At 40.1% G+C, this 11131-nt stretch overlaps 1 protein-coding gene across 1 annotated transcript; it reads right to left on the minus strand.

Annotated features, from left to right (window-relative positions):
- Positions 1–6540: 6540 nt before the first annotated feature.
- Positions 6541–10851, minus strand: LOC145433957 (uncharacterized). The gene is made up of 5 exons (XM_080311214.1): positions 9990–10851; positions 9799–9925; positions 8359–8396; positions 8076–8289; positions 6541–7526 (listed from the first exon to the last, which is right to left on the minus strand). Exons 1-5 carry the CDS (start codon positions 10271–10273, stop codon positions 7371–7373), a joined length of 819 nt encoding a protein of 272 aa, XP_080167340.1. The 5' UTR covers positions 10274–10851; the 3' UTR covers positions 6541–7370.
- Positions 10852–11131: the final 280 nt, after the last annotated feature.

Genomic DNA, 11131 nt, shown 5'->3' on the forward strand with positions numbered 1-11131 from the left:
TTTGTAGGCCCATATGCTGTGGAATATTTTCTTGGCAAATTATTCAACTGGAAAAAAGTCTTTGCGCTGCGCGCGATTTTGTGAATGAGCTTTCTGATTTAAATAGGTACCATCAGAAATTGTGTTGAAAATGGACAGGGGCTACGAGAAATCTTATTGGAAGCACAAGGGGTACGATCACTAAAAAGGTTAAGAAGCAATGCTATTACTATGGCTCAATAATGAGTGTATTTAAGTTGTTATTGATATATAGAAGGCAAAATCTTAAGCTTATTTAATTTGTGTTTGGCAATGACAGTAACAATAGCCTATAATCACCACGACGTTATCAAAACCATAGGATTAGGCTACACCGCTCAAATGCTCTGATATCAGATCAATCTTCAGTAGATTTTAAAATAGTCTACATAAAGTTGTTGCTCGTCATAGGTCCACTAGTTGCAATATTATAACCCGACAGTTTTACGATGTTATGAATGCATCCTCTCACATGATGCCTATAACTCGTTAATTAAAAAATTTCTGCCCGGCACAAAAACAATTTTATTCAAATATTTGAAAATGTGATTTTTTCCGTGTCAAAAAGCGTTAATAGTACAATAGTAAATTACATTTCCACGATGTTTGTGGAATGCCTGTCTGCAAGGTCCCATCAAATAAGGCCATTAAATATCCCTATCATTGATGCTGCGGCCCGCGGCGTCATCAAAACTAGGAAATTGGCCCGCGAGCACATTTGAGTTTGAGACCTCTGACATAAGGCATTTGAACTATAGAATCATAGTCTCGGTCAGCGATAGCGATACTCTATAAATTGAGGACTTTTCCTTCGGCCTGCGTTTAATTAAAAAATACCCTCTCTACAGCCACGTATAGTGCTATATAGCCAAATATCTTCTGCTGGATTAGATAGCAATGAATTGCAGCAATGCGCATGCGCGGGACAAAGGTTCAGAAAACAGACAGGGCTGTTAGTTAGGCCTATTAGGTTAGTTAGACCATGTATGCAAAAGTTGAAGAAAGGTGAACACTGAAACGCTGAACAGACATGAAGAGGCAACAACTAGGACACTTATTTGAAGGTACATTTTGAAGGCAACAATAAAAAAGTACCACAGGGTACAATAAGAATATCATAACTTTAGTACTGTACCGCATACTTATCGAACAATTTCGTACCGTCCTATTTGCCAAAATACAATAGTACCGTACGGCCTACTAAATATCTTACAGCAGTGCCCTTCAACCAGTGTTGGTGTAGTGAAGTTTTATAGTTGTGGTGACGACTGACGACCTCATGCACCCTTCTTATTTGAAAGCATTCAACTCAACCAGGGTGATCTCGGGAGCTACTGTTGCCAAACAGTAAAATGTTCACGAATTCGCTCGAGACTAAATTACCGACTGCTGCTGCTGTAGCAAAGTTATGCGTCCCAACATATCCGGCATACATAATATTACTGTCTGATCCTGAGGTCGGCTACCTTTCTTCAAGCCTTCGCGGAACCCAAACTTTTGCAAAGTCAAAAAATCTATCACATACACATTCAATACAGCAATGAACATCGGTTAAGAATCACTGCAATGAATTATTGAGATAGTATCGGTGTTTCAAAAGAATAGGACATGCGGCCTGAAACCACGGCATACACATTCCGGCTACTGATCGCGCCAAATTGCCTAGCCAATAATGGTGTGTCGTAACAAATCATATGTACGAGTGGAACTGTGGAACTCCTGAGACTGGCTCGCGGAACCCCCGGGTGGTCCGTGGAACACTGGTTTAGAAGTAACCATAGACCGCATTCGGAACTGGTATAGCATATCAGACTCGTTTTGCAAACTTCTGTTTCACTTATTGCAACCAAGATGGTTGTTATGTATCGTGTGCGTCAAATCATTTGGAGTGCCATGAAAATTATCCTCGCGTTCCATCGTGGCACGCGTGTCAGGGGTTGCTGACCACTGGTCTAATCTAATGAGTGTCTACCATAACAAAAGAAAAGGGTTGCTGAGAATTTTGGCTCACAGCGTTCACTAATTAGCCATGGGTGGCTTCAATTTTCAATATATTTTGAAAATATCCACTTGTCAAAGAAACGTCAATGGAATCTGGCAGAATTATGTCGGTGACAACTGATAATGACAACAGGACCTTGCATAGTCATTATGCTAAATCCAAGCATGAGGGCTCTCATTCGCGGATTCGAAAATCTGCTGAATACTCTAAAAAAATCTTACATTTTGGTGTAAGGATCATCTACTTTCTAATCGATGGATTGACCAATCCACGTATATTCAGGATTTAGGCTAATCACTCCAATTTTGACCTTTACTTGGTCGCATAGTCCGTTGGAATCGAATATGACGCGACGAGTCGAGTATTCCAGAATCACTCATTACGACCTCCTTACAGTCACGTTACGATGATGTGGAAAATTCAGATATGTTCCTCTTTTTTGTTAATTTTGTGTAAATATAGGATTAAAATTCGAGTGAGATCCATTAAATGAGCATTGAAGTAATGCTCCGGCGGCTATTTCGGGAGCTGAGCCGGAAAGTTGACCTTATTTTATTCAACCGATCGGTATTGCAAGTCTGAAAACTTAGAAAAGTGTCATCTTTTCAGATATCCCAAATATGATAACCCTACTGTAGGTAGATAATGAGCAAAAAGAATTAATACAGCTCACCACCCTGTACCAACAAGCTGTGCCTGGTCTGGCTGAGGATAGGGTTCTGCAATCTGCATATATATAGCGTTGGTAGTGGTATAATCAGGGTTGCCATCGACATGGACCCAAAAATAAGGACAGTCGAAAATTTATATTAGCATTAAAAAGTGTTTTTGTAAATTCTTTGTATTTATACGAGCCGTGGCATATCACATCCCATACTTTGTGCCAGAAACAATTTGCTCCAGCAACTCCTTGTAATTGAAAAGTGGTTCATGGATCTCACGACCGCTCACGACCTTTACTTGAAACCGGGATTTCACTGTTATTTCACTATGTCTGTTCCTTTCCTTGGTCCACTTCGTGCAAACAAGAAAGAACAGTCTTTAACTTTGACGCTAAACCATATGGAAAGAGTGACTTCCTATGACTTCAATTGTTAAGGCAGTCTTTGCTACATTGGCTTCATTTTTAATCTGGATTGCGCGTGCGAGGTAGGCTACGTAGGTTGCGTATGCGTCATCGCGACATATTATTGAACAGGCTTAAAAGTAAACGAATTCGCGGTTCAGTTTTTACAGCCTGTGGTTTTAAAACACGCATCAACATTCAAAAGTGGTTTTTATGTTTTGAATTCGAAACAACTTTTCGCGGGCCGCACTTTGCCCAGGTCAGATCTTATTAGTATCTCTTCTCTTGCGTACAGCACGAATGGGTTACGATTGCGGCATAGCATTGAGTAGCTCGCCTCGCGACAACTGTTTTCTGAATATATCGACGACGTCTCTGACGAGGTCGCGTGGATTCGCCTAATTAATAATTACTAGTTACAAATTAGTGGGTGCGATTTAGCTCCAATTCATGCGTGTTTCTCTATGTATAGATCAAATTTCATATTTTTAAATTCTCTCATCCATAGTCATAACCTTCCACGCCATCAAACAATCTGTTGGGGTTGCTAGTATCTCGGGTAGATTTGGTGGTATGAAGATAAGGGGGGCGTGTCCAAAAAAAGGTTGGGAACCACTGTACTAGAGGAAAACGATCGAAGTTCAGTGGTTGTTGAAAATAAGACAAAATAAGGCCGCAAGTAGAAAAAAAGGACATTTCTTAGAAGTAAGGACAATAGAGTTTTTTCAAGACCTGGTCCTTCAAAATAAGGACAAATCTTTGAAATAAGGACGTTATGGCAACCCTGGGTATAATCCACAGCTGCAACCCTGCAACACCAATGGGTCCCGGGTTCGAGTCAGACCGAGGTCGACTCCAGAATTTCTACCTAAGTGTTGGAGGTTTATCTAAGCTCCGGCTCGCCATCTCATCCGTGTAAGCCAGGGGTCGGGAACCCATGGCTCGCGAGCCATATATGACTCGTTTGATGATATAGTATGGCTCTTTGATAAATTCCTAATTTGCCACAATCTTATTTATCAATATTGCTGAATCTCTTTGTAAATTTTCATATCGACTGGATTTATTATGCTTGTGGTAGTTGAGACAATGTCTTTGTAGGGTTAAAACGTGGCATTTCCATTGCATTTTACGAGCTCGGAATCTTCCTTTTCAAAATCTGAAATTTTATTTCGGTTGGTAATCGCTCATTTACCAGTCAATTACGCTATCATGGATTTTTTGGGATAGGCATCAGACAAATCCAATCCGTCGAGCTGACCACAAAAATCGTATAGTTGCTGAAACAAAGACGACACCGCACATGTAGCCGAACCATGCAATATAATAATTAGCTGTACGCAACATCGTACGACTTGAAATCTTGAATCACGCGATGTGTTGATTAATCAGAGAGTAAAGCGAACTGTGCGACGCCTTTATGACAATGCAGTTTTCAAACCAAAATTCTCTTCCTGGTAATTGACGAGAAATGGACTCCTTTGGAAGTGACATTCCTAATTACAAATTCCACTTACAAATATAGTCATCCAAAATCCCGATTGTTCGGTAGCTTGCTCGCAACGCCGTTAAATGTAGGCTAATAACGCAACGTCATGTTACCGCCGAAAAATTTGAGAATTGAATGGTCACGTTTACCAAATGATATCGGTTAACGGTGGTCCCCACCGCTGAATTGATTTCACGACTTGGAGTAACTAATTAAACAGCACGTCACTACCAGTAGAGCAATTGAAGTATGGCTACCCTCGCGAGTGCTGGACTGATTCCCTTGAAAGCCGTGTTACTGAATAATATGCAGTTAATTCGCTCGTTTACTGTTGTCTACGATTGTTGGTTTTGCTTCTAAAATGCACATCTTAATTTCCTCAAGTTTTAAAAAATCTATTAATTATGGCTGTAACGGAAAGAAAATTATAAATATGTAGCTTGCAAAAGGTTCCCGAATCCCTTAGCCAGGCTAAAGTGTCACATGCTCAACAGTCGTTTCTCACTGTGTCGGATGCTCAAATGTTACGCATCCGGCTTGATTCGTGGGTCCGTTCCGTTGTAACATCACATTAGTGTTTACTCAGAAAATACGGCGCACACGAGGAACTCCATGTATAGCTAACTTTGAAAATCAGTGACGTCACGTATCTGCGATTATGACGTAATAGTTGAAATCGATGTATGGCCCTTTGGAAATTACAATTGAAAATTAAGGGTCAATATGGCTATTTTCATGAAAAAGGTTCCCGACCCCTGGTGTAAGTGGAGTCTTATAAAAGCGTAGAAGTGGGCCGTACTACCTGTCGGCAGCTACGGAATAAATTAGCATGGTGTAAATGACTATAGTAGTCGACAAACACTATGAATACCTCAAAACAAGCAATAGTAGCACTTTTCTCTTTATCTTTTCCATACATTCAGTCACCGCGTGATAGAGCTAGAGGTCAGGTGTGATATGTGTGTTCTTAGAAAAAGTTGGTATGATTTTACATTCCTTTTCATCCAGTCCCCCTAATCATAAAATGCATTTTGGTGTGAAGACGAACATTTATATAATACTAAAAAAAGACATTTCTCAACGTAAATTCGCTCTACCGCCATAGTCAGGAGATATCGAGTGGTTCAATGATGCTTCACCTATACTTGAATATCGTGAGTAAATGCTACGTGACTATATCTCATCGGATCTATGTTGTGGATTTACCATTTTCCGTAAGTTCTTCTGATGTTATTTGAGAATGTTTGCCCATATTATGATTAATCTACATGTATTCGTCCGTCAAATCTGTGTTCTTTTTTGCTACACCTACATGACCTTAAAGTGATATTGTCTGCATTTTTTCACAACAATTTGCAATAATGGGCCATGCGTAAAGTTTCAAAACGAGGGCAGACGTATGTGACGCTCCTGTAATCACCCCTAGGTTACCTGGCGCCTAAAATGAAATAGTGCTTTCCGCACACTGTCTTACGTGTATGAATATAACCATGACCGATGATTAAATGTAGATGTGTCAATGTAAATGTAGCTTCGATGTAGGCCCAGGCCTAGACATTTGGTCTATTTTCTTTATCGGATACCGTCTCGAATAATTTCTATAGTATAAGTGCGCGTCGCACAAGTTATATATGGGGCATATTATGGCAAGGGTATGTTACTTGGATACTAGCGCACAATGCTCAATTACCTGTCGGTAGTTCTTAGATATATTCAAGTACATTGATACTTGATAGTGTTATAGTATTGAAATCCACAGCTTTTGGTTAATACAGCTCCTAGATAATTTTACAATAGGTTATACTAAAAAATTATGAGCAAGTATATGATAGACACCATAAGATATAATTGCACAATTACGCAATTAGTCGCTGCTTTGAAATCTGAGAACGCGTCCTAATCTTTTATTATACGCATTATGCGTATGTGCTAATGCTATCCCACTCGGTGTATAAAATCACAAAATTTGAATCCAAATATCGTTATATTTAAATGCTGTATTTGCGAACGATCCATAATTATAAAAATGTGCTACATTCTCCAGGCATGTGAAATGCAGACGTTTTACAAAGGGTGCTATACACGGGTGCATGAAACATGAGCATGAGCATTGAGCATGGATGATGGAAATGGATGTGTCTGACGTGTGTCTGATGACATCGGAGACTCTTCAGTAATGTATGACTGTTGGGAGCAACGCTTCAGTGATATGATGTAATGGTATATAATAGGTATGACACATTGACTTCAAGCGTTCGAATACTACAAAACGGAATAATAGTGAATAAAGGTAACTTTGTCTAACTCGAGGATAATTGCTCTATTGTAACCAGCCTATACACATGGGCCAACAATGCGATCTTCTACGACCTTGGTGGAAGACAATCATTTATGACACGGAATAAAGAGACTTGAGGTGTTGCTATGATAACTGAAGAGCGATATGATATGAACATAAATCGTACATACAATTCGCTAATAATGAGGTTTATGGAACTCAACGGAATACTATACCATAAATTCATACCTATTTTCCTCGCATAATGGACTAGCACTCATCAGCACTGGAAGTTAATGACCCTGCGAGTTAAACACCAGAGTCCACATTTGGAAAAAGCATAACGGGCAGTGAAACGTAGGGCAGCCCCCGAAAGTTTTATGTGTTTTTTTTGGTATCGATGGTTTATCATATTCAAGAAATATAAATGCATATTAAAAATATAACGTCAGTACTGGCCGGTATGGAATTTTATCGCTTCTCTTCACGCAGGCAAAATCACGATCAAGCAACATGATCATTGATCAGACATGCGCGTTAAAAAAATTATTTTTCGTTTGTGACGGGTAGGGATATAAAGCTTTCCTTCCTCTCCGAGAGAATATAACGTAAAATCCGTATTTTTATACTTACAAAGTGCGATTTGCACAGTAAACATTTCAACAGTCTGCACCTGCAAGATAAGTTTCACTTTTCACACTACTACAGCTACGACAAAATCGAATTCTGATCATGTCCTGCCTGTACGGAGGACATTGACGACGAGTTCCAAGTATTTCCAACAACATCTTTACACTACACAATTGTTTTCTTATGTCATGAACTATATTCGGGACGAAGAGAAGGTTGAAGTAGACGTTGATTGGACCCGGGCACACGTTGGTGATTGGGTGTAAAAACCGGAGTTATCCGTCAAGTCGTTTGTCAAGATTTAACTCAATTAATGGCATTGATGGCTCACTGTTTCTCTCAGTGGGTGTGAAACATGCTTAAAACGGCATGGATATAGTTCAAGGTATAGTGGGAAAACTGCAGATATCCATAACGCAAAATTTCACCCAGTTGAAACCGCTCTTATCGACAGACCACGTACAGATGTGACTGCATGTAAGATGCATATGCGTAATACGTTACCCTACCAGGTAATACGCCGTATAGGGCTCATACAATGTTGGTAGTGGCTACTATTGCTCGTAGATAAAGTTAACCATACGTTTCTCACCTCTGTCCTTGGATGAATATCTCCAGGCGGAAACTGACGCCGGTGACTTCGCAAAAGAGCTTTCGCATTATGACGAATCTTGTCGTTGCAAAGCTTACTTTCACAGATGGGTGATAATTTCGAATCTGTTTCTTGCAGGACTTTTTTGGCGGTAACTGTGAGCAGTATGTGCTCTGGGACTTCGTCGTCACTGTAATCTATGAAATGATCTTGCCTGAAACGGGAATAATTTACCGAACACATCTCGAGGCCCGTATTCAATATCCACATTCCAATACCGTACCTTAGAAGCAAGTCGTTGCATTTCGTGCAAAGGCGATACTGAAATTGAAAATGGAGATGTAGTTCAATGAACTTACTGCGAGGTATATTAGCACCATACGAACGAAGTATAAGTTGGATAACCTAAAATGAATATATTTTTGTAGCTCAATGTTCAGCCTGCTGTCATCAGCGATTGCGATGATTGTAAAGACGAGTTATATTTTAGAGCAGGGGCGGGCAACCTCTCCGGTCGGCGGGCCGGATATGGGTAAATGTAGTACTTGGCGGGCCGGATTACAGAATATATACATTAATCGTGTATTTATCCACTTATACAAGGAAAAAATCGTATTTAATGTAAACTTAAAGTTTAAAGCATAGAGACCAAAAACAGTATTTAATGAATTTATTAACAGTAGCTGTTGAAGTTAATCAGACATCTGTGGTCGGTCAAAGTCGTCAAAAAGTTCTTTGAACTCTAGCTGCATGTCGTATGTAGCAACCCTTAGTAAAGACTGCACGTGAACATCTGTTATATTGGAAACCACTCTTGTCTCGTTAATTTTCATGGTCGAAAATGTATGTAGACCCGAACAGGGCAAGTAGTTTCATTTCCATCCTTCTCAGGTTGGCAAACCTGGATTCATTCTGTGACGCATAAAATTTGTCACTTTCAGAATAGAATTTCACTTTCAGGGTAGAAACTGTCTGCGGGCCGTATGTTGCCAGTCCCCGTTTTTAGGGGCTAAATCCGCTATTTGCATTCAATTGATATACTTCAAATATGCGTAGGTCAATATATTAACGTTCAAATTTAGCTCTGAAGCCTCTCGTCGCATGTAAGCTTTACGGATCATCATCGCTCGCTCTTTAAAAATACCCCAAGACTGATTCATTATCAGAACATATGCAAGATTCGAAACTACTCTTGAAGTATATTCATCACCTCACTTGTCATAGTATCGCACTCGCGTGATGTTATATAGATGATTAAATCGACAGATAAATGATATTAATTGCAAAAAAAAATTGCTCTTTGCGCTTTTACGGTAACTGTTCCCCTCTTGAGACTTCCGATGGGTATTTTGTGTGCGTTATAATTATACAAACGCACGATGGCAGCCACCAAACTTGAACTTGCGGGTTTCTACACTTGGTTTACTTTCAAAGTAAATCGATATCCCTGCGACAGATTCAGCCCGGGTTCATGTGTTCATTCACAACTAGCGAAACGGTAACCTTCTCTATTCCTTGCCACTTGCATTTATTAGTTCTTGTATCCATTTCGTATTTAAATTACCCGATACACAATATAAGATTATATCGATGGTCAGTCAACCGTAACGGAATAAGCCGACGTTTAGCTATCTACCGCTATGAGTAAACAAACGGATCGACGAATAAGTCGTCACCGGCGCGACCTCTGAGTATAATCCAACGATGTAATATCTTAACTCACTCGAAATACGACGTGGGTCTTCAAGTCGTGTATCATGCAGTTTTGCGATTTTCTGCATGCCGAATTTGACGAGCAAAATGCCTGCGAAAAGCGCTGCAGCAGACTTTTCTCGTTATGAATTTTCAAACTGAGAAATTATAGGCATTTGTCATTTCTACCGATCAAAACCAAGGTGCCTTGCATTGCCTTACAAGGAATAACAATATGTCACACCGTCTTTATCCGATGTAATCGGCACGTCGTCGTCCTCAGCATCGATATTGGAAGCAATCCTGCGGTCGAGGTATATGTCGGGAGCTTTGGCGCTCTCATCCCTCTCTGAGTATTCCAACTTTGAATACGGAATACTGTTCACATTCAACGCCGATTTCCGTGCTGCATATTCAACAGCTAGTTCTTTATCATCCGTTTCACCGCTGTGCAAGCCACACACTTCGTCGTAAGAAGGAGGAGAATCGCGGATTGACCTAGCCATGCCTAATTCAATAATGCGTATAGGCCTACTTGATATCGCAAATAATTTGAGGTTATTGTCCGTGAGAGATTATCGCTCGATTCACCTGAGCTAGTTACGCTCGGCATTTATATTTGAACAATATACTTCCGCTTCCGTACCCGGGGATCAATTTCGAAAAGTAACCTGGTTTATTTAGAGCTCTCTACGATATAATATAGTAATCATGTTTTAGTTTAAATCCAAGAAAGTATTTATCGAGCCTTCTATTCTGTACCCACGCAGTTGCTCTCTCTCAGCTCGAATCGATTATGCGGTCAAGTGCTGTTAGCGTGAGAGGTATTCAACCATATTACGTAGGCCTAAGCCCATCGCTATGGGAACTATTTAGCTTCGATGAGATAGGAAATCGAAGATCTGAGCTTGATATCACGTTAAAAGGCTCAGGCCTATCGTTTTCACGAGCGCAAAGCGTAGAATTACAGCACAAACTAAATTCGCTGTTCGGCTAGGCCTACTCGAAATCCCGCATTACGGATTCGATCATTGTGCAATGTTAATTCGACTGTTGTGCTGTGCAGACGAGAACAGCGTTTGGTCTTTTCAATTTGGAGATAAAACATAGTTCATGGATATCGCGACAGTAGGATTGTCCGAAAAACCATGCTATACCCGCCGCTAACATGTGAATTTTAATGAACTGGTTAGGTACGAATGGATTTATTACAAGCTTGCAACCCATATAAATAATGAACAAAGCTGATTCGAGAGTGATGCATCACTTATGATGAACCCTGGAACAGAAATCGAGATAAATTTGACTATGTTGTCACCTATGTACCCCATAAAACAGCGGCTCTAAACTTCGTACTTTGGAGT

This window comes from Botryllus schlosseri, chromosome 2, assembly GCF_051294905.1.
Source record: "Botryllus schlosseri isolate E-star chromosome 2, Bs_hap1, whole genome shotgun sequence".
Taxonomy (NCBI): Eukaryota; Metazoa; Chordata; class Ascidiacea; order Stolidobranchia; family Styelidae; genus Botryllus; species Botryllus schlosseri.

Bases quoted from the DNA above. Each gene is read 5' to 3' on its own strand.
- LOC145433957 (XM_080311214.1), bottom strand. From the start codon at position 10,273: ATGGCTAGGTCAATCCGCGATTCTCCTCCTTCTTACGACGAAGTGTGT. The intron at 9,926-9,989 runs GTAAGGCAATGC...ATAATTTCTCAG, and splicing joins GTGACATATTGTTATTCCTT to TTTGAAAATTCATAACGAGA. The intron at 8,397-9,798 runs GTGAGTTAAGAT...TTTCAATTTCAG, and splicing joins AGACCCACGTCGTATTTCGA to TATCGCCTTTGCACGAAATG.